Below are 25,535 nucleotides of genomic sequence, written 5' to 3'. Positions count from 1 at the left end.
AGACGAATAAAGCGCCTTGACGAAAACACTTTCTTATTACTAGCGACACCAAAGCACCGTGTTTTTGCGGCTGGAAGTAAGGACGCCCAACTCCAACCTGCCGCTACCTGGCTCTGCCCGTCGCGGCATGCCCTCCCGCAGGGCTGCTTCGGGCTGCAGGCTCCCGGCACGCGACCGAGGGCGCACGGCCGGGCGCTGCGCCCGCGTTTCGGGCACGGGCAGAGCCACCGCCCTCGGTCAGGGGATGGGAAGAACCCCAGGCGCTCCCCGCTGCAGCGGCGCGCGCGCGAGCCCGGCCGGGGGTCTCGCCTTGGCTGCCACGCAAGCCACCCGCCCTCGGCTCACCGACCCCCGGAGAGCCTCCCGAAACTTGAAAAGCTCGGGAAGGACGCAAGGGGAGCGACCTGCCAGAGGTCGACGAGCGGAGCCGGCGTTTCTTCTGAGGGTGCTTTGCAGGCGCGGGGGCCGAGGGATAGCGCTTGCCTCCACGTAAAACCCTGCCAAGCGCCGGGGCCGAAGCTCTCAAACACAAGCGTCCGTGCCACCGAAAAGAGGCGACGGCTGGGGCTTCCGCGGCGCGAGCCAAAGCAGCAGCAGGTCCCCCTCCTTCCCCGGGAAGATGAATTAGGGAGCTGTCAGCGAGGGACAGCCGCAGCAGTTGTGTTGCTGTAAAGGGGCAGTGGAAGTGTCTTTGATTAATGAAACCGTAATACTCAGCTCTTACACAGCCCTTCTTCGGCAGAGAGATACCCTCGGACAGGCTGGAAACATCGCGCTCTGCGAGGATTCTCCGGAAAGACTTCTCCACCAGCGCCGCTGCCTCCGCCCGGGTCCGCGCCACTTCCTCGGGAGTTCCCAGGGCTGACAAAGAACTAATTATTTCCAATTAGAAGCCGGGAGACGAACATTACGCACCTTGTCAAGCCAGTAAATTAACGTATCTGAACTGCGCTGGGCTGTGGTGAGAGCCCAAAGCGCCCAGGGCAAGGAGATGGCAGCGAGAGGAGCAACTCGGAGGCGCCGCAGCCCAGGGACGGCGAGCCGGGCGCACCGAGCCGGGCGCACCGAGCCGCGGCACGGCTGGGTTTTCCTCCGGTATCGGCATCAAAAACCAGCACCCAGCTGGAGAGCGTTGCTGCAGGGCTCCAGGGTCCCGCGCTGGGCAGAGCGGGTACGAGCGCTGCTGCCGGTCGGTGCAACGGCACCGATGCATCCGGCTGATTTTTGGTTTGCACAGGCTGGGGGTACCGAGCAGGAGCCCGGGCGCTGGGTGCAACCGGCACCCTGAAGTACCAGCTGTTCTCCCTGCAAACGCACGAGCAAGAAACGTATTCCAGAACCAGAAGCACCACGCAGAAACGGGCATTTCTCACCGCTTCACTCCTCTTGAAAACGCCAAGTGCCCTCCCGGGATGCTCCGACGACGGCAAAGACCAGGAGCCCCGGGAACGCGGGCACGGCCATCCCGGAGAACGACGAGCGCTTTCACCCAGGCTGTTTGTGCAAGCTGCCCGGTTTTGCACGCGCGCTCCCAAGGCGGAGACGCAAAATGCTTATCATCAGCAATCTGTAGGCATGATTCACTACCGCGGAAAACAAGGGAGGTGCAAGCGGCGCGGGGGAGCACGGTCGGAGCGGAGCAGCGTCCGTGCGGATGGCTGGGACGGAGCGGGGAGCCAGGGCTTGGACCGAGGCCATCGCTGTCCATCCGCCAGCAAAACCCTCCTGCGGAAAACATATTTTTCGGGAAGGGCTATGGAAGCAGGAGGCGTCAAAAGAGCTCGCGTGGCCCCGGCGGAGCCGTCGGTGCGGCGCGGCGCGCGGGGCCGCCTGCATCGGCGTTCTCGGCATCCGAGTTGGCTTTGCTCCCGAAACCGCGCAAACATCTGCGCGGAGGGGAGCGAGCGGGCCGCTGGCTGAAATCACGCTGGAAACTCGTCACCTCATGCAAGAGCAACGCGGGCAGACGTCGCTGGCTGCGGGCAGCGTCGCGCCCCAGGGCCCCGCACCAGCGGACGGGGGGCGCGAGACCGGCAGCTTTCTCCTTTATTTTTTTGCTTTCTGCATCAGTTTAAACGCCGGCGCATTAATAGGAAGAGCGCTGCCTTCAGCTCTGGCGTAATTAGTTTTGCTCAGCCTACGACATGTTTTGCTGAAAAATAAATAAATACCTTGCGGGTGAGCCAAGTTATGAGCGGGACGCCAGGCCTGACGGCACGCTCCGCTCCCCCCGGCCAAAAGTACGCGGCGTCCCGAACCGAGGAGCCCGGGCGTTGCTGAGCCGTCCCGGCGCTTCGGGACCTCTCCAAGGAAGCTTGCTCACGATTAATCCGTTTATGAGCAGCCTCGCCCCCCTCCCCAACGTGCACAACAGGTTCCATGCAAATTCGGGAGCTTTTAAATTATACCGTTAATGAAAGCAAATAAAGGCAGTTAAAAGGCAATTTGCTCAATTGGTGTTAATATTTAAGCACAGCATGTGTAAAAACAAGATCGCGGAATTCGGTTTTTCCACGAGAGAACTTTTGGTCCCGACTTTCCCGCGGAAAGGATGGAGCGCGCCCGGCGTCGGGTCTCAGAGCCCCTGGGCAGCAGGCAGCCAGGCTTCGTGCTGCGGACGCGTCCCACGGTCGCCCCAGCACCTCCCCGGCAGCCGGCGAGACCGGCGATTCCTCCTCTGCCACGGGGTGCAGCTGCAATCCCCCCCGAATCGCCAGGAGTGGGGCAGGCTTCCCAGGGTCCAACTATTTTTGCTGCACTAGCAGGCATCCGAGCCTTTTAACCCAGCGTGCTGGCCAAAACCCCCTTGCACTCGCTGGGTAACCCCGGGAGGAGGATGTTTAGTTAGCCGGGTTTCCCGCACGTATCTCATCCCGGGGGAACGCGTTCCTTGCCGCAACCGGGACACGAGCCGTGCAAAGTGTCCGGGGGGCTGCCCTCGGGCCGCCCAGCACCCAGGGGTGCATGGGGTGCATCCCGCCTCGCCTGGCACCTGCCTGCAAACCCCGGGGGAAGAGCGAGCGGTGAGCACGCACACGGGACGACGCGAGCCCCGCGCATCCCCTGCTCCCACCGGACTCGAACCGCCCGCGGCACTTCGGCCGCGCGCAGGCAGAGGAGCTGCCAGCGGGACTCCGAGCACCGCGCATCCCCGGCTCCACACGTCGCTGCAAGCACGCGTAAAACCAACGCCTAAACGCGCTGGGAACGCGGCGGGTGCTGCGCAAGCAAAAAAAAAAGCATGGAGAAAATCGGTGGCCGGCCCGAGGTACGGCGGGATGCCCGAACTACAGCATCCCTGCTAAGCACGTTCCGGGCTATCGCTTCCCATGCAGGGATGCGGTGTCGCGCCCGGGGGTGCCGCGACGGTAGCGAATTCTTAAAGAAAATCAGTAACAGTGATCTGGCGTCCAATTAACGCAGGAAAAAAAGCGACCTCCGCATCCTTTCGTCAGACAGGGAGCCGGCCCGTCGGCGGAGAAAGCAGAGTTTTACGTTACGCAACACAAAGGCGAGGACGCAGCTAAAGCAACGCTGCCGCTGCTGCTGCTCCTCCGGTTTCGAAAGCACAATTACGGCCAGCAGAACGGCGGCTAACGCTTGCCCCTCAATTAAGCCCGACTCCTGGCAATGCCCCGTTTGGTGGGTTATGATGCTCTCGCATAAATTCGCTTTCAAAACAGGAGCCGCCGCTGAATGAGACCTCGATTTCTAATGGTTGGAAATATTTTGTACACTCTGCTGCTCCCTCTGTACCCCTTTGTCGGGGCCAAGGTCTGCAGGCTAAAGCGGGTACCAAAAGACCATCTGTAGCTCCCGTCTTTACAGAGAAGTTTAAATAGGGGGATGAATGAGCACAGGAATTAATGAATGATAAAGCCGTATGGTCTCAGTCAGCCTCCTACGCCTGTATGTGGTATTCAAACCCTCCCAGCCTTCTGCCACAAAGAGAGGTTTCTAAGCTACAAAAAAAAAAAAAAGGGGGGGGAGAAAAAAAAGAAAAAGGGGGGGGTGGCGTGCGTGCAGGTTTTTAACAACAAACCCAGCGACTCGCCTCAAAGTTCCCACCAGGCTTCCCGGCTCCAAATCTGGGGGCACGCGCTAACGCAGAGGGGGAGGGAAAAACGGGGGGATTCCCCAGAGCCGGCTGCAAACCCCGCTTTGATTGCGGGAGGAGTCCGGAGCAGCCGGCTCTGGGGCTCGCGGCGAGGGCACCCCGGGGTTCCGCACCAGCCGGGGCAGGCGGATTTCGGAGGAGCCGCCTGGACCGACCGCGCTGCCATCCACCTCGCCAGCCTTCGGCGCATCACAGAATCATCGAATCGTTTAGGTTGGAAAAGACCTTTAAGACCATCCAGTCCAACCATTAACCTACACTACCAAGTCCACTCTAAACCAATCAAGGGTAGACTAGACTAAACCATAGAATCACAGAATCCTAGAATCGTTTAGGTTGGCAAAGCCCTTTAAGATCATCCGGTCCAACCATTAACCTACACTACCAAGTCCACACTAAACCAATCAAGGGCAGACCAGACTCAACCATGTCCCCAAGTGCCACCTCTGCCCGTTTTTTGAACCCCTCCAGGGATAGTGACTCCCCCACCTCTCTGGGCAGCCTGTTCCAATGCTTGATCACCCTTTCCGTAAAGAAATTTTTCCTAATTTCCAACCTAAACCTCCCCTGGCGCAGCTTGAGCCCATTTCCTCTCGTCCTATCGCTGGTTACTTGGGAGCACCCTCCTGTCAGGTAGTTGTAGAGAGCGATAAGAATCATAGAATCATCGAATCGTTTAGGTTGGAAAAGCCCTTTAAGATCATCCAGTCCAACCATTAACCTACACTACCAAGTCCACACTAAACCAATCAAGGGTAGACCAGACTCAACCATGTCCCCAAGTGCCACCTCTGCCCGTTTTTTGAACCCCTCCAGTGATGGGGACTCCCCCACCTCTCTGGGCAGCCTGTTCTAATGCTTGACCACCCTTTCCGTAAAGAAATTTTTCCTAATTTCCAACCTAAGCCTCCCCTGGCGCAGCTTGAGCCCATTTCCTCTCGTCCTATCGCTAACTACGTGGGAGAAGAGCCCTGCACCCTCCTGTCAGGTAGTTGTAGAGAGCGATAAGAATCATAGAATCATAGAATCGTTGAGGTTGGAAAAGACCTTTAAGATCATCCAGTCCAACCATTAACCTACACTACCAAGTCCACACTAAACCAATCAAGGGCAGACCAGACTGAACCATGTCCCCAAGTGCCACCTCTGCCCGTTTTTTGAACACTTCCAGGGATGGGGACTCCCCCACCTCTCTGGGCAGCCTCTTCCAATGCTTGACCACCCTTTCCATAAAGAAATTTTTCCCAATATCCAACCTGAACCTCCCCTGGCGCAGCTTGAGCCCCATCCATTTGGTACGGATTAAGGATGCCTGGTAAAAAGCTAACAAACCCTGAAAGGCCCTAAGGGGGGTTTTAAGCGAGGGGTCGCGGCGAGGTGTACTCTGCACCCAGAAGCGCATCCGTTGTCGAGCAACTCCATTACAAAAAACAATAAAAGAGGCAGAACAGGGAAACCCAAGGCTGGCGTGGGTTTGAGGAGCGCTTGCAGAAACGGACCCTGCTCGCCGGTGCTGCGGAAAGGCGAATCCCCAAACCTCCGTGCCTGCCCGCCGAGCAGCGCGGCGTCGCCGAGCACGCAGCGTAGACCCCGGCCGGCGCCCACGCCGGTGCCCACGCCGGCACCGGGCTGGAAGGTGCTACGGCTGACGGCAGCGCTGGCCCGAGATTAACAGGTGACGTCCAGGGAAAGGCACGGACACGGAATGGAGTCGCCAGCTTGGCGAAAGGAGGGCTCCTGCCAGCCCCGAAACGCTCACAAGGCAAAGCTGGGATGGAACGCTCCAAACCTTTCCGACTCCTACTGAAGGATCGGGGGCTGCCGGGGGGGGCCGCTTCTCTCCCAAATAACCCGCAAGAGGCTAACGCCGAGGCGAAGGAAGCGTGGCGCAATGCTGGAACGCTACTTTTATTTTAAGAGCCGTCATGTGTAAAGCATTAGCGTTTTTGAAATTGCATTCTCGAGTTAATTAAATGGACAATCTTTTATACATAAAAAGTGAAAGCAAGCAATTAAAAGCCAGGCGAAGAGAAGGCGCCTTTTGGGAGCTGGGCGCTACCCCTCCGCGCTCGCTCCGGCCGACGCGAGCATCTGGAGGGAGCCGGCGTCCCGGCGTGCCGCTACGGCACCCAGGCAGACGGTTTGCACCACGTCGAAGTTTACCTATGGGATGCGGCATCGCAGCGCTCTGCGCTCGGGCGAGGCGCTGAACTGTCCCCGGGGGTCCCTCTTCCCCCTCCCAAAGCGCCCATGGAAGCCATACGCACTCGCTTCACGGATTTCCTACGTACACGGACGTTTACTGGCTCGCGGCGGTGTGAAAACCCGCGGTAGTTATCTTTGCTGCAGTAAAACGCCGACCTTCAGCTTTTAGGCAGGAGGTAAAGTTCGCTATCGATTGGACCCACCGTAATCTGTTTATAATTACTATTATCTCCGAGTTGATCTTGCGAGAGGTCAACAGTTTTACAAAAATCTTGCAAGCCGTGTGTTTTAGCTCCCAACTTCATATCTGGGTCAAAAGGTCAATTACTGCAGCTTGCTAACTTTAGACTTAAGGGGAAAAAGAAAAAAAAAAAAAAAAAAAAAGTATGTTCCCATCCCAAAGCCCGGCGCGGAGCGGGGGTGCGGGCAGGCACCGACCCTCAGCGCAGGCAAAGCGCCCAAACCTTTGGAGCGTCTGGGCTCTGAAGTCAAGGGGAAGAGTTTTCTCCGTCGGGGTTGGTCCGGGTCCGCAAGCTGAGCTGGGCTTAGCGGCTGGTGGGGTGGGAGCCCTGGCTGCGAGGGGCTCGGGGCATCCCCCACGCACCGGGATGCGGCCGCCGGCTCCTTGGCACCGCCCCGGCACGCGGTCCCGGCGGGGCGCCACGCGCCGAAGATGCCAACCCGCTGCCGTAAAGCGTCGCGTCTTTAGGCGGGCGCCTGAGATGAGTATTTAAACCCCCGGGCTCTGCTCCTGGACCCGCTCCGGGGAGGTGACAAATGGAAGCGGCATGGAAACCCGCAGCGGGGCCGGGAAAAGCCCCAAAAACAGATGAAGACGCGACCCGATGTCTCGCCCTGCCAGCCTCCCCATGCCGCGCATCACCAAATACCATCGCCCGCGTTATGATATATATATATTATATACGTATAGCCGTGCAACGCCACGCTCGGGGAGCCAAACCTCCCGCCAGCCCCTCCTGCAAGGGGCGGCTGGGCTTTGGGAGGAGGCGAGCGCCCGAAGCGCGGCCCGGGCACGCGGAGCATTGCTCAACTGCTCTGCAGGCAGGTGTCATAAACAAGCAGGCACATGGCAAACATATCGATTTCCCGGAGCTTATCGCGCAGCAACCAGTGCTCAGTTACCAGGCTGCTTTAATATGTAATTTACTGCGAGAAGGGAGAGCGAGGGGCTGAGGGCGGCTGAAATATTTACCGCGGGATGGCCGGGGAGGCTGAAGGCGTGCGGAGGGCTCGGCCGCGCCGCGGGCGAGCAGGAGGGGAGGGTCGGTGCCTCTCGCCTCTAGCCATCCTTAGTATTTCCCAACTATTTAAAAAAAAAAAAAAAACCTCGCCGCTGCGACGGAGTGTTTACACAGATGCTATTAATCTTCTTCTGCAACTGTTTACGCTATGAAAATATAGTCTCAGCTGCCCGGGCTCTCCATCGTCTTAATTTAAATTCAGATGCTTAATTTCTGTCAAAACAGAGCCCACCGAAATTACCTCCATCCATTTCTGGCACTCAGCTTGCCTTGTCACCCGGGAGCCGCCCGGCAGAGCGGGGAGGGAAGCCGGGCGGGAGCCTGGAGAAGACGGGGAGAGGCTGCATTTTGAAGACTTCTCCTCCCGCCCACCTGGAGACTGGCCGTGAAAGCAAAGACCCAAGTGTCCTGGTTTGGGCTGGGATAGAGTTCATTTTCTCCCTAGTAGCAGGCACAGTGCTGTGTTTTGGATTTAGTAGGAGAAGAATGCTGATAACACACCGATGGTTTGGTTGTTGCTCAGCACTGCTTATGCCAGGCAAGGACTTTTCAGCTTCCCATGCTCTGCCAGGGGCACAAGAAGCTGGGAGGGGGCACAGCCAGGACAGTTGATCCCAACTGCCCCAAGGGCCATTCCATACCATACGGCGTCATGGGCAGTATGGAAACTGGGGGGGTTGGCCGGGGAGCAGCGATCGCTGCTGGGAACTGGCTGGGCATCGGTCGGCGGGTGGTGAGCAATTGCATTGGGCTTCACTTGCTTTGTATATCATTATTACTATTATTATTATATTTTTATTATCATTACTATTTTACTTTATTTCAATTATTAAACTGTTCTTATCTCAGCCCAGGAGTGTTTCTCACTCTCACTCCCCCGATTCTCTCCCCCACCCCACCGGGGCAGGGGGAGCGAGCGATGGCTGCGTGGTGCTGAGCCGCTGCCTGGGGCTGGACCGCGACACCAAGCCAGGCTGTTCTACACGCCCAGCCTGAGATCACGCTGCCGTCCTGCACCCGGTTACCTCCCCTGGACCGGCGAGACCCATCAGGGCAGAGGGGATGCTCGCCCCAATTCAGCCTGAGAGCACAACCAGGAGGCACTCGCCCTCCCGGAGGCACTGCAGCGCCCAAACCGCCGCCACCTGCGCCGTGTCTGCCCCGGCTAACGCAAAACCAAGTCAGCATCCATCGGGCGGTGGAAGCACGTCCCATTTCTGCACGTATTTCACCAGCAAGCCGCCTTCTCAGCCCGCGAGCCGAGTTTCGGCGGGGGAAGGAGCCATCCGCTCCCTCCCGGCCCCTCTGGCAACGTCCCACGCGTGCGGGCGTTTTGCCAACGCGACGCTCGAGGGAATCCTGGGACCTACGGGAGGCTGGCATTTTCAGAGCACAAAATTTTAAAAATCCTCTTTATACGGTGCCTCTCAGTAGATCTTTTGGAATTTACAAGATAAATACTGGTAATTTGATTCTTATCTTCTTCAAATCCAATTGTAAGGCAATTCTGTGTAAAGGACACTAATTATAGCCGGCAGGGAAAGAAAAGGTAACCCATCAGTGAGAATACACTCGAAACGTTTAAAGGGGTATGGGGCATGGAAAAGTTACAGAGATTTCAAACGTGCTCTTGCAACAACAATAATTCATCGGGTGAAAACCTTTCTCTGCGCCGTCCCCGCTCCCCAGCACGGACTTTTGGCGGTCAGCTCGCAGCGGCGCTGGACATGACGGCAGCCAGGTTTGCGGCCAGTTTGCCGGCGCTTTGGCTCTCCGCGGATCTTTTACAGGCTGCTCGGTCGTCAGGGAACAAGGCTGAGGGAGACAGCCACGCCAGGGACAGGCCAAGCTTCACGCACAGACATGTTGCTTTTTACCCTTATGTATTAGCTATTTACTAATAAAAAGGCACAAGTTTATACGCACTGAGCAGCAATGTACGCTGAGCGCGGCAAAACCATTACTCCTTAGCCCAAATATTATGTATTTTCCAAAACGCGCACACCTAAACGCGGGCCATTCCGGCTCCGAAACGCAACCGGGGGCCGAGAGCCCCCCGCGTGCTCCGGCCACCCAGCAGCTCCCTGCTGGCGAGCGTCCTGCGGAGGAGGAGGATGGTGGGGAGACCGCGCCGGCCACCGCCGCACGACACGGCCCGAACGTTACGGCGCCTGTAAAGGAATAAAACCCCGACCCCGGGACGCGGAGCCGGGATGCGGCAGAAGATGACGCGGGCAGAATCAAAGGGATTTGGCCTCGTTCGCCGAGCGCCGCCGCTCTACAGAGCGCGCCGGAGAAGCCGCCGGGCCCGCGGGGGGCTGGCACCCCGAGCACGAGCAGCCGCGGCTGCGGCATCTTGACGGGCGGGAGCCGAGCTGCTGGGCTGAACGACCAGCACCGGCAAGCCTCATGGTTTATTCATTCTGGGGGAGGGAGGAGAGATGCTGTTTCTAAACTGGTGGGAGGCCGGCATTAACATCCATCGTTACCATCCCTCCAAAGACAATTATGATTATTTCTTTTAATACGGTGACGCTTGCAGCTAACCCATGTCCGACCCGCCAGCACGCGGCACACGCCGTACGAGAGGCGAGCAAAAGTAATTGAAAATAAAGGCACCCTGGACCGGAGTGGAAGAGTTGCCTCAGCAGCGACCCTCGTCGCAGCAGGTGGGAGCGGTGGCATCCGGAGGACGGCCGGCGCGCGCGGTAAATCAGCGCTTTGCCGAGGCTGCGCGACAGGGGCGGCCGGGCGGAGCGGGGGCACGCGGCACGGCGGAGCCACGGTCGCAGGAGGCACCGCTGCCGCGCAGCCCAGCCCGACCCGGGGCCGGCGCCGGATCCGAGGCGCATCCTGTACCACGGACTCCACGCAACGTCGTAGCGAGAGGGGAAAAACCCCCCCAGACTGCTACGGCAGCTTTAAAACCAGCCTTTTTTATTTTTTCCCCAACATCGCGTATGCAAACATTTCCTATTACCCCGCTTCCATGATTCAGCAATTCAAGCCCTAGTAATAAAAAGCGTGGTAATCCGCACATTTGAGCGGAAGAATGCAAATTCATGCCTTTGATGACTTTTGAGAGCTGCGTTATTAAGAAAAGACATTTTCCCTTTTTCGCATCGAAGGAAAAATACAGTTATTTGCAAAATGGCAAAAGAATCAGCTCATTAGTTAATAACAGCAGCAAAGCCCCACCATGGGAAAACTGAGTGGGGCTGCAGACTGAAGCAAGAATTAAGCCAATGTATGTAAAGAAGGAAAAAAAAAAAAAAACACGTCCGATACGTGCCCGGCCCCGAACCGTGAGTTAGCTGGGAGAGGGGCGAAGGTGCCTGAACGCACACAGGACCCTGCAGCAGCCGGGCGCGATGCCCCGACAGAGCAAACCCGGCGCCTTTCCAGCCCGGCCGCGGCCCCCCGGCACCGCCGGCCCCAGCCAGCACCCACCCACCCGCGGAGCCGTCCCCTGCTGAGCCCCCCACCCCAAAACTGGGGCACCGGGGGGGTCCACAGCACCACGGGGGGACCTGGGCATCGCGGGGGGGACGCGGCTCATTGCTGGGGGGACCAGGGCCAGGCTCGGAGCTGCCGCTGACCCTGGACCTGCCGGGTCTGGGGGACGCCTCGCCGCGTCCGGCCGCTCTTTGTCTGCTCGCCGCCGTCATTTCTCTCGTCCTCCTGCTTACTTATGCGGAAAACGTGGTTTCCGCGGGAGCCGTCGCAGCACAAAGAGCCCGCGCAACGATGCGTTCACCACGCGTTACGCCCAGCGAGGAAGAGCCGGAATCCCCCCAAACGCCGGCAGCGAAAGCAGACGCACGGCGCACGCAGGCAACGCACCGCGAGCGTCCCTCCCCATGGCGGCTGACGGCGAAGCAAACCCTGGCGCGGCACGCCTTCGCACGAGAAATCCTGCTTGCACGCACCATCTTTTGGGTCAGGGGGAAAATGGCTACCCCGCACCAAAGCCCAAAGAGACTCGGTCCTGCGGAGCACCTTTGACACCGGGGACTGCAAATGCTCATCCACGAGCGCGCCGAGGATGCAAACGCCGCTCGTGGCATGTTGGCGTGACACGCCGCGGCGCTGAGGGCTGGCGGCCGGGCACGTCCAACCCAGGTGACCCCCAGCCCGGCTGCACAAACACAATGCAATGTGGGTTTCGCTTCATTTTAGCAGGAAGAGAGTCCCCATCGCTCGCGCGAGGTCAGCGATCCTTATCAGCCCCCACCAACTGTATTTGCGGGTGGCACCAAACACCCAAGCGAGCGAAGCCGGGGCGGCGGGGGGAGGAGAGGAAAGCAAACGCTGTTCGCCTCCCAGCCTCAGACCGCGGCGCCTGCCCGTTGCGGGGCGGCGAGCAAACGGGCCCCGGCGCATCGGCACCCGCCGCTGCACGACACGGCATTGTGCGCGGCGGCGTTTGAGGGCCCCCTCCCCGACAGACATATCGCTCGCGGGAAGCTCGCCGCGCACGGCCACTTTGTTCACTTAGCAACGAAGGTGCTAATTAGGGAGCTGCTTTCCACCTCCAGCCGGAGGAGGATGCGGCGCAGCTGGCAGCGGCCGAGCCTTCGGCGCTCGCCCGGCAGAGCGGACCCTGCCATGCGTCGCCTGCGCTGCGGGATACGGAGAAGGAAAGCACCCCGGGTGCCAGCCTCGGCAGACGCCCATCTCTGCTCCTCCACGCAGCCCCCCATCGCCAGCGTCCCTTCTTTTGCCGCCTCCTTCTAGGCGGGCACAGCTGGACGAGTCACTCTCCCAAAAGCGAGGTCCCACGCGAGCTCTCCTCCCGGCTCGGGTTTGCAGCCGCCCAACGTGCACCGGCGGTCCCAGGCCCGTGCGGAGCAATGCCCGCGTTGGTGGCACGGGGTCCGGCACAGCCCCCCGCTCCCCCCAGCCACGTGCCGGCGGGCTGGGCACCCGCTCCAGGGCAGCCCGCAGCAGCTCCCACCCCGCTAAATAATGCATCGGCCAGCCCTAATTAACGCAAGGCAAGGATGATATACATTTCTGGGCTGCTTTAAGTTACATTTGGTTAGACGCTGAGGGAAGAGCTGCCTCCAGCTAAAGGGTCAGATAAGCCAGAAATCAATACAAGCGACTGCCTCTGCATCCCGAGATCCCGGTGCCCCTCCCCGGCTCCACGGGCAGGGCTGCGAGCAGCCCGGTGCCGCCCGGCTCTTGGGTGCCGCCGATTCGGCACCCTGCGGGCTGGGAGCAAGAGGAGACAGGGACCCGGGAAGCAAAAATAACTCCTTTTCACTTTTTTTCCATGGGAAAGGGTTTCACCCAAATTCAATTTTTCCTGAAAAATCTTCCTGCTGGAGGGAAGCAGCGTTTCTGCCGGTTTCACCGCACACCGCCGGTTCGTGGGCAAGGCAACCCACGTGGCATGGCAAGCGGGAGGTGGGCCCCAAGCACCCACCGCCCCAGCTCCCGGTGAGACCGGGCAGCTGCCGGAGCCCCCCCCACCACCCCCCGAAAGGCGAGGGCAGGGCGGGCAGAGCTGGCCAAAAAAGGTTCTGCACGCTACAAGCGCCTCCAGCCACCGCTCTCGTTCGCAGAAGCGCCCGCCCTCCCGCCCGCTCTCGGCGCTTGGGATATTTTCTACGAACAGGGGGAAGGAAGAGAGAGAAGAGAAAATCACCGCGTTACTGGTAAAAATAGCAGAACACCCAGAAGGGAGGTACAGAGGGTTTCGGTTCCGAGCGCTGCACCGTTTCGCAGAAAGGGGCCCCGGCGTGCAAGCCGGCGGGCGCCCTGCCGCGCTCCGACCACCCCACGCCGCCGTGCACCGGGCTCGCCGCGCAGCGTGGTGCGAGCGGGACGGCGCACGGCACCGGCACGGGTCGAGGGGGGCCGGCGAGGGGCCGAGGCGCGGGCGTTGCACAACGCCGGCGCCTTATCTCTCCCACGCAAAGGCAGTTTGTGTGTGTTGCGCAGCAGGCTGCGACCACAGCCCGTGCCCAGCCGGAGATAAGACATCCGTCACCGGCGCTCGCTGCGCCGCGCTGCCGGCAGCGAGCTGCCACCGCCAGCCCGCGTTTGCGCGATGGGCGAGCCCTTTGCTGGGTCTCTCTGCACCGAGCGTTCCCTCCGTGCATCCCCTCGCTGCTCCCCACCGGTCTGCCCCCCTCACGTAGCCCTTTCCTGGACCGACTCGAGCATCTCCTTCCAGACCCCCGATACGCCCAAGCGACCGGGATGCCCGAGCTCGCGGCCGTCCCCGCTCCCGCGCTAAAGCAAGCCCCAGCAAACCCCCGAGAAGCCGATGGGCCGGCCAAAGACACGTGGTAAAATCTGGAAACCCATGAGCCGTCCCTAAAGCCTCGTGCTGCCACGCGTGCACGCTTCCAAGAAGACCGGCTGGGTTCTGGTTGGATTTTTTTTTTTTTTTTAACGTGCAGCCTGCGCTGTGGTTAAATCGAATTTCTTAGAGTTGTAGCCTTCACGGGTTTAGACTGTGCACGCCAAGATTAGTACAACCTGTCCCTAAATACCATAATAAAAAACACATAGTAAGCGCTTTGCCTTTATTTATGTCAGCGCTGGTTTCAAGGAGGATGAATCACGCTTCCTCCTTAGCACCCCTTTCTAATATGATTTACTATAAATAATGCGCGGAGAAAAGAACGAGGGAAGGTGAGGAAGGGCAAAGCGCGCAGAGCCCAGCACCGTTCCCAAACTCGGTGGCGAGAAGATAAAAAGCGCTTCCCGCGGTCGTGATGGAGCTGCAAACAGCACCTGGGTCACACTTGCCGTAGTACCTGGTGCGTTAATGCACACTGGAAACAAAATCAGATTATAAGTGATAGCGATAATGCTTTTTTCTTTATACACACACCTATATGGATTGCATCGTGCCTTTAAAAAAGTCCCTAGGAATGACTTAGCAATCAACGCGGGCCCTCACCGATGGGAAACGCCGGTTTTCGCCTTCGCAGACCCCCGGCTTCGGGCGCGGGGGCACCCGCCGTGCCAGGGCTTGGCTCTGCCAGCCCAGGGGCGCGACGCCGGGAGCCCCGCGGGCGTTCCGGCGGGCAGAGGGCTTCCTGCTGCCTTTCCGCCGGACCACCGACCGGGCCTCGCGGTGTCTGCCGCACGGTTGCTTCACATGGCAACGAGAGCCCAGCGCGGTGCCGGCGGCGGTGCCGGCAGCGACCCCGCGCCCGGTACCCACGAGGTATCTGTGCTCTTTCTGAGCCCGCGGCGATGGAAACAGCCTGGTGTTTGGGGCTGTGGGTTTTTGGGGTTTTTTTTTTGGTTTTTTTTTTTGGTTTTTTTTTTCTAGTTTCTCTTTGTTTTTCCGCTCAGTCGATGCCTGCCTTCTTTATAGGTCACCAAGGTGAAAACAGGCGTCCTCCCCGCCGCCACGCCTCGCGTTTGCGGACAGACGGAGGTGTGTTTTTTCGAGAAGGGGGTGCAGGGGCCCCCGCCGTGGCGTGCAAGGCGAGTGCCCCGGCATCGCCCGTGCCCCGGCATCAAGCGGCGCTCTGGGGGCGATGCCGGCGTGCCGCAAGGCAGCCGCTCCTCGTACAGCACCCAGCAGAGCACGGGGTTATCAGCGCGGCTGATACACGCAGATAAAAAGCCCATCTCCCGCGCTGACACCGGTAACAAAGCAGGGTGTTTAACGCCGATTTATGGCGGGCGGCTCTAGCGAGGCTCGGGACGCCTCGGAGCGCTCGTGCCGACGCGGAGAAGCATTTCCTCAGTCGCCGTATCGCCGACTCCTTTGCGAAACGACGTGCCAATAAAACAGCCACGAGACGACTAAGGCCGGCGGAAAACTAAACCAGCACAGTGGGGCGCGTACGCAACCATAATCTACTTAAAATCAGTTAAGAACGCTGCCGCGAAAATGATACGGGCAGCCCTGGCCCTCGGCCAGAGCGCGGAGCCTCGTGCCTACAGCCCAAATTTTACGGCGACGCTCGCTTCTTCAGCTGCAAAGCGAGCGGGCCGGCAGCTGCTCCCGTCAAAGAGAGGAATCCACCTTTATCTGCGAAAGCGCGTGGTCCGGCGGCGCCTGACGCTCTTGCGAGGGCATGGGCTGCTCCCCAGGCCGGCTGCGGACGCCGCCCGGAACGCCGCGAGCGCAAGCCGGCGCTCAAAACCGATAGCAAGCGTTCCAGGCACGCGTCAGCCTAGATAAAGGTTATCCAGGACGAGCGCCCAACGCGACGCTTCCGACACCCCCAAAGCAGGTCTTTGCAACCGGGCTCGAGCCTGGCGATAAGAGCAGAGACCACGACCACGCCGAGAGCTCGTCAGCCCGCATTTAAAGGCGTCCAACGGCACGCCGGTTCGCCCGCCGCCTTTGCGTTTATTCGCAAGGCTACGTGAACCTTTCTCCGCTGCTCCCGTTGTGCGGCGCTCTTCCATCTCAATTCCCCCACGTGCCACCCTCCTTGTTTCGGCTCTTTGCTGCTTCGCGACCGCCGGTCTGCCGGGGCCGGAGAGCCAGCCCACCGCGGCAAGCCCAACGAGACGTGCGAGGCGCAGCCTTCCGACGAAGCTCCCGTCGCTCGCAGAGCGGGATGCAGGCGGCCGCGCCTGCCCCTGATGCCAAAGGAGGGAGCGATGCCCAGCGAAGGAGCGAACCCACCACAAAGCACCGAGCTGCCTAACACCGGGCTGGGGGGGGGGGGGAAAGAAAAAAAAAACCCCAAACCCCTTGCAGGCAGAGTGACACAAGCCAGGACTGCCGGGCGAGGAGGAATGAATGGAATAGGCTAATTTACACAGGAAGTGAGCACTTACCAGACCCTTCATCCCAACACACAAAACCCTCTGCCATATCTGGAAGCAATTACACCCAGTTAACATGATCTGCCTGCCACTAAAATTAACTGCAAACAGAAATATTTTTCACTTTTGCAACAGGAGATGCCATGGCCCCGTGTTTGGCTGCCGGGAAATATTTAGTAATTACTCATTTAAGGCCTCTCTTGAAGCTGTCAAGGAGGAGCGGGGGGGGGGGGGAAGAGTAAAAGAAAAATCTTGCTAATTGCGAGCAAAAAGGAAAATGCAGCGCGCTTTACTCTATCCACGGAAAACAGGTTTACGCAGCGGCGTAGCTAAAGAGCCACCGTCGCGGGGAAGGCTGCGGGGATGCTCCGTCACAAACCGCCCAGGCTGCTCTGCACCATTTCCACGCGTCACGGGGAAAAGATTAAAAAAAAAAAGTCGATAGCATCACCCCTGAAAGAGCACAGGCTCTCCGAGAGTCCCTCCGTGCAGCCGGTAAATACTGTTTTAACTAACACCGCCGTGCGACTTATAACAAGAACTGAAAAAGCCCCGCAAAGCTTATCGAACCGCCGCCAGCGGCATGGAGCAAGCATGCTTCGGGGAAAAAAACATCCCAATCCTCCTCAATCAGGCAGCTTTTAAGCATCGGGGTCCCAACCCCGCAGCCGACGGGGATCAGCCGGCACGGATCCACCCGCCCCGCTCCGTGGGAATCGAGCGGCGCTGGGGAAGGTGGCCGCGCGCCGGCCAGAGGGCACGCAGCATCCCCGCCGCCGGGGAAGATGCAAAAGTTACCGCGGGGCGAGGGGAAAAAGGAATAACTTAAAAAATAAAATAATAATACTAATAATAGAAAAAAGGCGTTTTCCGGTGGGAATCTCCGAGTTTTGCTTTAAAACGCGCCAGCCACGCAACCAAACCGATGCGGAATAATTGACGGAATAACACGGAAGCCAAAGGGGGCTTTTCCCCCCTCCGCGCTAGGAGCCGAGTATGGAAACGGTTAAGTCCCCCACTGAATAAATCAAAAGTTCAAGGCTGCAACATACCACGCCGTATTCCCCCCTCTGCCTATGACAAGAACCAGAGAGCCCCGAAATCCCAAGCATCCTGAGCGGGGTCTCCGCCGGCGCTCACAGGTTACACGCTCGGGGTCAGCGCCGCGGACCTTAGCTGCAACATTCATTTCCTGAGCGGGGCACGTCCCCCTGCCCATAAAGCTAATAAGAGCTTCCTCGGCCGGCCGCCCCGCGCCGCCGCGGCCAGGCAGCCGGCAACGCTGGTTTCCATTAGCCCCTTATGATGCCAGGTGCCGCTAATAAGGCCCATCAGCGAGAAACCAGAGCTGCCAAGTCGTCTTCGGACTCTGGAAGTAATCACGGGCAGAGTATGGGGGGGCTGCCGGCTTTTTTTTTTTCCCCCCCTTCATCCCTCCCTCCTTGTTTTCTATTTCTCCTCCTTTTTTTTCCCCCCAAGTTTCGATTGCAGCGGAACATAAATTGCCGAATGCTTAAAATAAAATAAAAAACAACTACTGTATCAGGCTCCCAAAATTAACACTAATAACATCTCACAAAGCACTTGGGATCCGATTTATCACGTTTATTGCTTTAATGGTATACTGCATCTGTTTCTCACTGTGACACGTCGAGCGGTGCCAACGTGCCTAATGGCATTAGTAGTACGACGCTCAGCTAATCCAGGCGGAGACGCGTGGAGGCGAGGCCGGCAAAGGAAGAGCCAAACGCCGGAATATTTCCCGACGCGGCTACTTAAAATTTGCCCCGGCGTTAACGTTACGGCTCCGCGCGGGCGGCAGACCGACAGGCTACAGTCTCGGGGACTGCCGGGCGCTGCGACCGGCACCTGGATCCCCACGGGAAGCTGCGGTTTCCCCGAGCAGGAGCATTTCGGACCGGCACGAGCATCAATTCCCGGTCTCGCACGCCGGACCGGCGGGAGCACCGATGCCCGGTCCCGCACACCGGCGCTGCTGCAAGCAGACAGCTAGATCTGCCACTCGCCCGCGCTTCCCAAAGGGGAAAAGAGGGCAAAACTCTGCAGTTTGGGCTACCGCGGCTGGTCGGCAGCCACGGTGGAAGAGCAAACCTCCTTATTCATAGAATCACAGAATTGTTTAGCTTGGAAAAGACCTCGAAGATCATCCAGTCCAACCATTAACCTAACACTGCCAAGGCCACCGCTAAACCAATTAAGGGGAGAGTCATAATTTCATGTTTCCTGGCTTGGCTGCTGGATTATTTTTGAATGAAAGTAAAAACTGGGAATCACTAAGGTTGGAAAGAGTCTCTAAGATCATCAGTCCAACCATCAACCCAACACCACCGTGCCCACTAAACCATGTCCCAACAGTGCCACGTCTATTCCCACCCTTCCCACACTCCACCAGAGCACGTCTTTGAGGCAACCGCTCAGCCGTAAAACCTCAAAACCGAGACGTGAAAACGCGAACGGAGGCTTTCCCCAAGGCACATCCCCATAGGACGGCGAGGACAGTCACCTTCCAGCCAAAACTGCTCCAAGGGGAGCGTTCGCCCGCCGCTGGCCTGGTGACGCCGTCGCCGCAAAGCACTTTCATTTTCCAGCCGAGCATCCCCATCTCGCACAGACACACGTGGCAAACGCCGGCGGCAAGCGGCATCGCTATGGCGGGCGACCTCCCGGACAGCATCGGGGTTTCGGATGCAAGCCCATCCGCTTGCGAACTTTCTCGAACTGCGTCCCCACCCGCAGTCTTCCCTCTTGCTATTGACATTAAGAAAATGAAAACACATCTTTTATAAAGTTTTAAGGTATTTAACATCCCGATGACAAATGACTCCGGGCTCAGCATGGCGTTGGCGTCGCAGCTCGGGAGGTTTTTCTTCATACAAACGAACCCAAAAAGGGCCGCTGAACCATGGCTTTTTTTGTCTGCAATTAGAAGCGACGATCGATACCGACATTAGATTAAGTTTGAACTTTGCTGAACCTAGAAGGAAATCTTTTATAAAAAAAATTAAAGAGTCGCCGACTCAATATACACTCAATTAGTCAAAATCATAAGCTCGGTGAAGAAGGAAAAAAAAAAAAAGGATGCCGCAGCAGCCAGCAGGCTTGGGGACCAGAAACCCTCGCCCAGAGTCAGCGTCGAGGCTTGCGGCCGCTTGGCCACCAAAAGGCCGCGAGCCCGCGCTCTGGCCCGGCCGCTGGGCCACCAAAAGGCCGCGAGCCCGCGCTCTGGCCGGCCGCTTGGCCACCAAAAGGCCGCGAGCCCGCGCTCTGGCCGGCCGCTGGGCCACCAAAAGGCCGCGAGCCCGCGCTCTGGCCCGGCCGGCCGCTCGGCCACCAAAAGGCCGCGAGCCCGCGCTCTGGCCCGGCCGGCCGCTCGGCTGCCAAAAGGCCGCGAGCCCGTGCTCTGGCCCGGCTGGCCGCTTGGCTGCCAAAAGGCCGCGAGCCCGCACTCTGGCCTGGCTGGCCGCTCGGCTGCCAAAAGGCCGCGAGCCCGTGCTCTCGCCCGGCCGGCCGCTCAGCTGCCAAAAGGCCGCGAGCCTGCGCTCTCGCCCGGCCCGCGTTACGACAGGGCACGCACGACGCTGCCACGAGGCCGAGGGCGGCCGCGGAGCCACGCTCCCGCCCAGGGCTGGGGCAGACGGCCGTCCCGCGGGCACCCTCCATCACCCGGGGCGAGCGGCCCCCTCCGCGCGCTTGCCAAAACCCGGCAAAAAGCCAGCCCGGCCCTCCGCTCTCCTTTTCCCTGCGCGCTTCCCACGCTGATGAAGGCAGGAACGCCACTCGGGAGGCTCCAGACTATAAACATATATATTTACACTTATATAAGTGCGCGTGTGTAAACAAACATACCCGCCATATGCATGCGCTCGCTCGCGCAACGCAAACAGGCGCGGCACGCGTTGGCTCGCTAAGCGCCTTGCAGAAGGAGCGGTGTCAGCCCTGGCCGGGCTCCGCCTGTCGCCCGCGGGGCTCGGCATGGGAAAGCCATCGCGCCGGGCGGCCGAGCATCGCGCCGGGGCGGCCGCGCGTCCCGCGCCGGAGGTGCCCCTCCCCGGCAGCCGCCCCCCGCTCACCGCAGCCGGGAACGACTCTGCTCTGGGCACCTCCCCTCCGCGCTCACTTCGGGGTCGGAAAGCAAAACCACAGCAGCAGATGCGCAGCAGAAAGAGGTCAGCGAAAGCCGCCGGTCGACGAGCGACACCGCGGTGGCCCCCGGCACATCCTGCCCCCGCCGACAGCCGGCTCGGGGAGGCGGTGCCGGCACCTCGGCGCGGGGCGCAGGTCCCCCCAGAGCACCTCTCCGGCAGGCACTGGCGCGGAGAGGAGCCCGTAGCCGGCACGGTGCAGCTGCCACCACCACCAGAACCGCTCCAGCCGGGAGTTACGGATCCCAGCCTAGTGTAGACGCTGTGTAACGGCTCCGTAAATACAATACGGTCCCACAAATCCCCCCAAATGGTAATTTTCACCACGTATTAGAAAGCAAACACCATAAAAAAAGCCACACGAGACCTCGTCTACACACGAACCACCTTGCATTTAGACTCTTTTTTTGGGGGGGGGGGGGGGGTAAGTTCACTTGACTGTCGCCCAACGCCTTTCAACATGGACGGTCTTGCAGCTCAGTTTACAAATGGCTCGCAGGATTTGGCTCGCCCTGCGAAGTTTGCCAGCGCCAGGTAACCGGCCTGAAAGCCGGAACAGGCAAACGGGAGCTTGGTGCCGGCTCAAGCAACGGCCTTCGAGGGCGGCTCGCAGGGGCCGGCGCTCAGCTCCGTCCTTCGGCCAGACCCCAGCGCTCGCGGGAGCACGGCGCGCGCCCAGCCGCCTGATAAGGCTCACGAATAATTACGAAATAAGCTACGGCTGCAGCCGTGCTTGTCAAAATAAGGAGAGCCCAGGAAGTCGGTGTGAAACGGGGGCTGCTGCAGTGGACAGGCTGGGCCGCGTTTTCCCCCATTCCCCCGCCTGCTCGGGCGCAGGGGGAAGGATGCGACCCAACAGCCGGCCCTGCCGCGGCGCAGGTCCCCGGCCAGCGGCAGGAGCAGCCGGGCAGCCCCGGCGCTGCCCTCTCCCGCGGCCGCATCCGTCACCGCTCCCGGGCTCGGAGGGGGAAAGGGAGATGGTCGAGGCCGTGGCAGAAAGGCACGTTAAAATTCTCTCTGAGCCTTCACTGCAGCTCTCCTCCGGTGACGTTCGGTCTGCATCACGGCGCGGCCGGGGAAGAGCCGCACTGAGGCGGCTTCGGGCACGCTCCCAACGCGAGCCCCGGCTCTCCCGCTCGCGAGGCGGGGGGAACAAAGCAGAAAGCAGCCCCCCACCCGCAAAGGGCTGGGGGACCCCTCCGAGGGGCGAGGGCTGCTCTCGGCGGCTCCGAGCCGCCGGCCAGAGCGAGAGGCGACGCTGCCGGCGCTCGTGAGCCCGCAGTGGGCCGAGAACCCCACTCCGTACCGCAAACGTTCACGGGCTGAGCGTGCGGGGAGCCGCTGCTCCGGCACCCAGCGCCGGCTCCGGAGCATCCCGCATCGCTCGCGGGCGGCAGGCTCCGCAGGCGGCGAGCGCGCCGGCAGCACCGGCTCCCCCGCCGGAGATGCGCACCGGCACGGCCGCCGTCCCTGGAGCACGTTATGCGCATCAGGACCAATTAACCTGTTGATTCATTAAAAATCCGAGGCGGCGCGTGGCCCGGGGAGGCTGCGAGCAGCTCCGGCGCCGTGCCGTTGCTGCCTTCCCCCAGCAGGACGCTGCCGTCCTGCCGCCGCGCCGGGGGCCAGCGCTGCGCAGCAGTCACCGAAGCACGCCCAGCACCGAGTGGTTTGACCGGCGATGCCGATACAGGCGCGGTAATTAACGCGACTCCGTTCCCCGGCCAAATCGGGGAGCGAGCTCTGGTCCCCGCTCCCACGATCGAGAGACGGTAAACTGGGGGGGGCACCGAACTCACGTGCCGATAAGGACCGCCGCGCTCCCACCCAGCAGCAGCCCCCCGAGGCGCAGGGCTCGGCGTGAGCACAAATTTCCCCCCCAACCCCGAGCAGGGGAGCCCCGAAATCGCAGCCGCTGGAGGTTCACCCCGAGCGCGGCCCCGCAGGGAGGGACCCGCGGCTCCGCGGCGGCACGAGCCCTCTGCGCTCGCCTCAGCGCTGCGCAGCCCGACCTAGGCGCTACTTTGCGCAAAGTGCAAATATTTCATAAACCGGGAGGCTGAGCGGCATAAAGCCACCGGGGCCGGCAAGGCGCTGCGTGCAGCGATGCAAATGTCATCGCTGCGGCCGGGCGCGGGGATCCCACAGGTCTCTCCCCCCCCCCTCCTCCTCCTCGCCCCCCGCGGACGCTCCCGGGTGCCGGCGCGGGAGGGATCAGCTCCTGGCGGAGGGTGGGCGAGGGCTGCCTGACCCCACGGCATCCCCTTACATGCCATTTACACGCAGATCCCTAAACTAAAGGGGTAGCAACCGCGAGCCGTTCGGCAAACGCCGGTGAGGGAAACCGGTGAGGGAAACCGGCGGGGTCTGCGCTAGCAGGAAACGGCTACGGCCCGAGCCCCGTCCGGGCTGTCCTCCCCAGCCGGCGCTCGCGGCAAGGAACCTTCTGGCATGGCTGCCAGCCCCGCGAAAGTCGCGACAGCCGTCCCTCCGAGCGCGTCCCGGTTTCGGGGTACGCGCCGGGAACTTTGCGCCGGCGCGCCCGCCGCCCGCCCGAAACCCGAAATCCTCCGGCGAGATCCCACCCGGCGCAGAACGCGGCGGCTTCGGCGCTCACCTGTGCTGCTCGAGGGTCTCGTTGTCCGGCAGCTCTGCCCCGCACACGCTGCACTGCTCGCCCAGGGCTCTGCTCTCCGTCTTCATGCCGGCCGCCAGCTCCCCCAGCTTGCTGAACAGCTCCCGCTGGATGAAGCCCTGGGGCAGCAGCCCCCCGTAGGCGCTGAAGTCCATGGAGACGGCCAGGGCCGGCTGCACGTGCAGGGCGGACGCCACGGAGGGCGGCACGCCGAGCACCGGCTCAGTCTTGTGGTTCGGCAGCAGGGAGTAGATGCCCAGGGGCTTCTCGCCCTGGGCGGCAGCGGCGGAGGGCTCGGGCCCCAGGGGCAGCCCCTGGCCGGGCTCGGGCGGGGGCTCGGCGCCCTCCTCGCGGGCGTAGTGCAGTTCGCGGGCGCTGGTGATGACGCTGCCGCGGGTCGGGGTGCCGGGCCCTTCCTTGCCCTTCTCCTCGGGCTTCTCGCCGCCGGAGGCGCCGGGCTCGGCCGCCCGCGGGCTGTCGCGGCCGGAGGCATCGTCCACCTGCATCGCTTCGGTTTTGACCTCGGCGAGGCCGGGGGGGCGGCGGGCGGCGGGGCGCGAGTCCTCGGGGGCGGCGGGCGGCGGGGCGCCCTGCAGCAGCGACTGCCCGATGGTCATCAAGCTGTCCACCGCCGCCTTGGTGGGGCTCATGGCGGAGAGGGGGCCGAAGGAAGCGGAGGCGGAGGGGCTCTGCTCCGCCGCGGCCGCCGGCAGGCTCTGGCCGGCCGCGCCGGCGTAGCCGCTCTCCTCGCCGGCAGGCTTGGAGACGAAGAAGCCCTTGATGTACCTCGACTTCCTCTCCTCCTCTTCCTCGGCGGCGGCGCCTCCGTCGGCCATGGCGACCTCGGCGTCGTTGTCCTCGGAGGCCTGGATGGTCTCCAGGATCTTCAGGCACTGCTCCTCCAGGTACTCGATTTCCAGGATCTCGGCGGCGTAGAGCAGGTCGTCCAGGTCTTCCACCTTGGCCTGCAGCGTGGCGGTGTAGGCGTACTCCAGGATCTGCTGGAAGGTCTTTGGCGAGAGGAAGTCCAGGGTGTAATGCTGGCTGTTGCGGTGGAAGAGGATCTCGAACATCTTGCTGGTGCAGGCCAGCACCGTCCGGTGCGCGTGGAACTCCTGGCTGTCCACCATGATGACCACGTCGCACAGCGTCCCCGCCAGGCGCATCTGGTTGGCTTTGTGCAGCAGCCCGCTGGGGTGGCAGGGGTTCTGCAGCTGGATCATGCCCATCTTCGTCAAATCCATGGCGCGTCCCCGGGCTCGCTCATCAGGGTGCCTCGCCGTCGCGCAAATCTGGGACTAGCTTTGTGTGCCGACTATCTGCGAAAACAAAAGGCGGAGGGGGGAGAGGAGCGGAGCGGGGGGAGAGGGGAGGGAAGGGGGGGCGGGAAGGGGGGACAGGGGGGGAGGGGGGGAGAAATAAAAAAAAGGGGAAAAAAAAAAAAAAAGAGGGAGAGGAGGGTTGGGGGAGGAGGGAGAGAGGAGAGGAGGGAGGTTAGCCCGCAGCCCGGCCGCTCGCCGAAAAGTTTCTGCGCCGGGCTCGGCGGGGGCCGGGGCGGCGGAGCCGCGTCCCCGCCGCTGCCGCCCCCGCCGCCGCCGCCGCGCCCCGTCCCGTCCCGCCGATCCGCCGAGCCCATCAGGTGCAGGGCGGGCGGGGGGGCCGGGGAGGGGGCGCCGCGGCGGGGGCCGGCCCGGCGCTGCCCGCCCCCCGCCCCGCTGCCCGCACTCACGGCGGCCGGCGGCTGCTCCGGCAGTTCGCACTGCCCGCTCTCATCGCCGCCGCCGCCGCTCGCCGCGCCGCGCAGCAAATCACCGCCGCGCCGGCCCCGGGGCCGCCCCGCGCCCACGTCAGGGCCCCCCCCCCCCCGCCGCCGCCCGCTCCATCTTGAGCGCGGGCGCCCTCCCCCGGCCCCGCCCGCAGCCCCGCGCCCGCCGCACCTTGCGGGGCGCCCGGGCAGCGCCGCCAGCAACAAACATGGAGGAGCCGCGGCCCCGGCGGCGCGGCCCCGCCCGACACAAAGCCGGCGTGGCCGCCGCGCTGGCGGGCGAGGGGAGCCGGCCCCCGGCCGCGACCCCCGCGCCTCAGCGCCAAGCCGGGCCCGGGGCGAGCCGGTGCGGTGGGGGCGCGGGGCGGAGGCGGCGCGGGGCGGGGGGCGACCGCAGCCGTAGCATCCCCGCCTCGGAGCACCGCCAAGCCCACTCGGAGCACCGCCAAGCCCAGCACCAAGCTTGGGTTGGGCGACGGATCCCGGCAAAGCCGGGCTCGGGGCGAGCCGGTGCGGCGGGGGCGCAGAGTGGAGGCGGCGCAGGGCGGGGGGCGACCGCGGCCGTAGCATCCCCGACTCGGAGCACCGCCAAGCCCAGCGCCAAGCTTGGGTTGGGCGACGGATCCCGGCA

General features: G+C 61.8%; 1 protein-coding gene across 2 annotated transcripts in view; it reads right to left on the bottom strand.

Annotated features, from left to right (window-relative positions):
• Positions 1-24,430, bottom strand: part of ZBTB16 (zinc finger and BTB domain containing 16) — a 67,378-nt gene extending 42,948 nt beyond the window's left edge. For both annotated transcript variants that reach the window (XM_075723259.1, XM_075723260.1), the window contains exon 1: positions 23,122-24,430. In XM_075723259.1, the coding sequence (XP_075579374.1) occupies positions 23,122-24,383 (1,262 nt within the window). In that variant the 5' untranslated portion in view covers positions 24,384-24,430. The remainder of the gene's footprint in view (positions 1-23,121) is intronic.
• Between the last annotated feature and the right edge of the window lie 1,105 nt (positions 24,431-25,535).

Source organism: Pelecanus crispus, chromosome 19 (genome assembly GCF_030463565.1).
Source record: "Pelecanus crispus isolate bPelCri1 chromosome 19, bPelCri1.pri, whole genome shotgun sequence".
Classification (NCBI taxonomy): Eukaryota; Metazoa; Chordata; class Aves; order Pelecaniformes; family Pelecanidae; genus Pelecanus; species Pelecanus crispus.
Note: the sequence above shows the minus strand (reverse complement) of the source record. Positions and strands in the feature narration are given on the sequence as shown.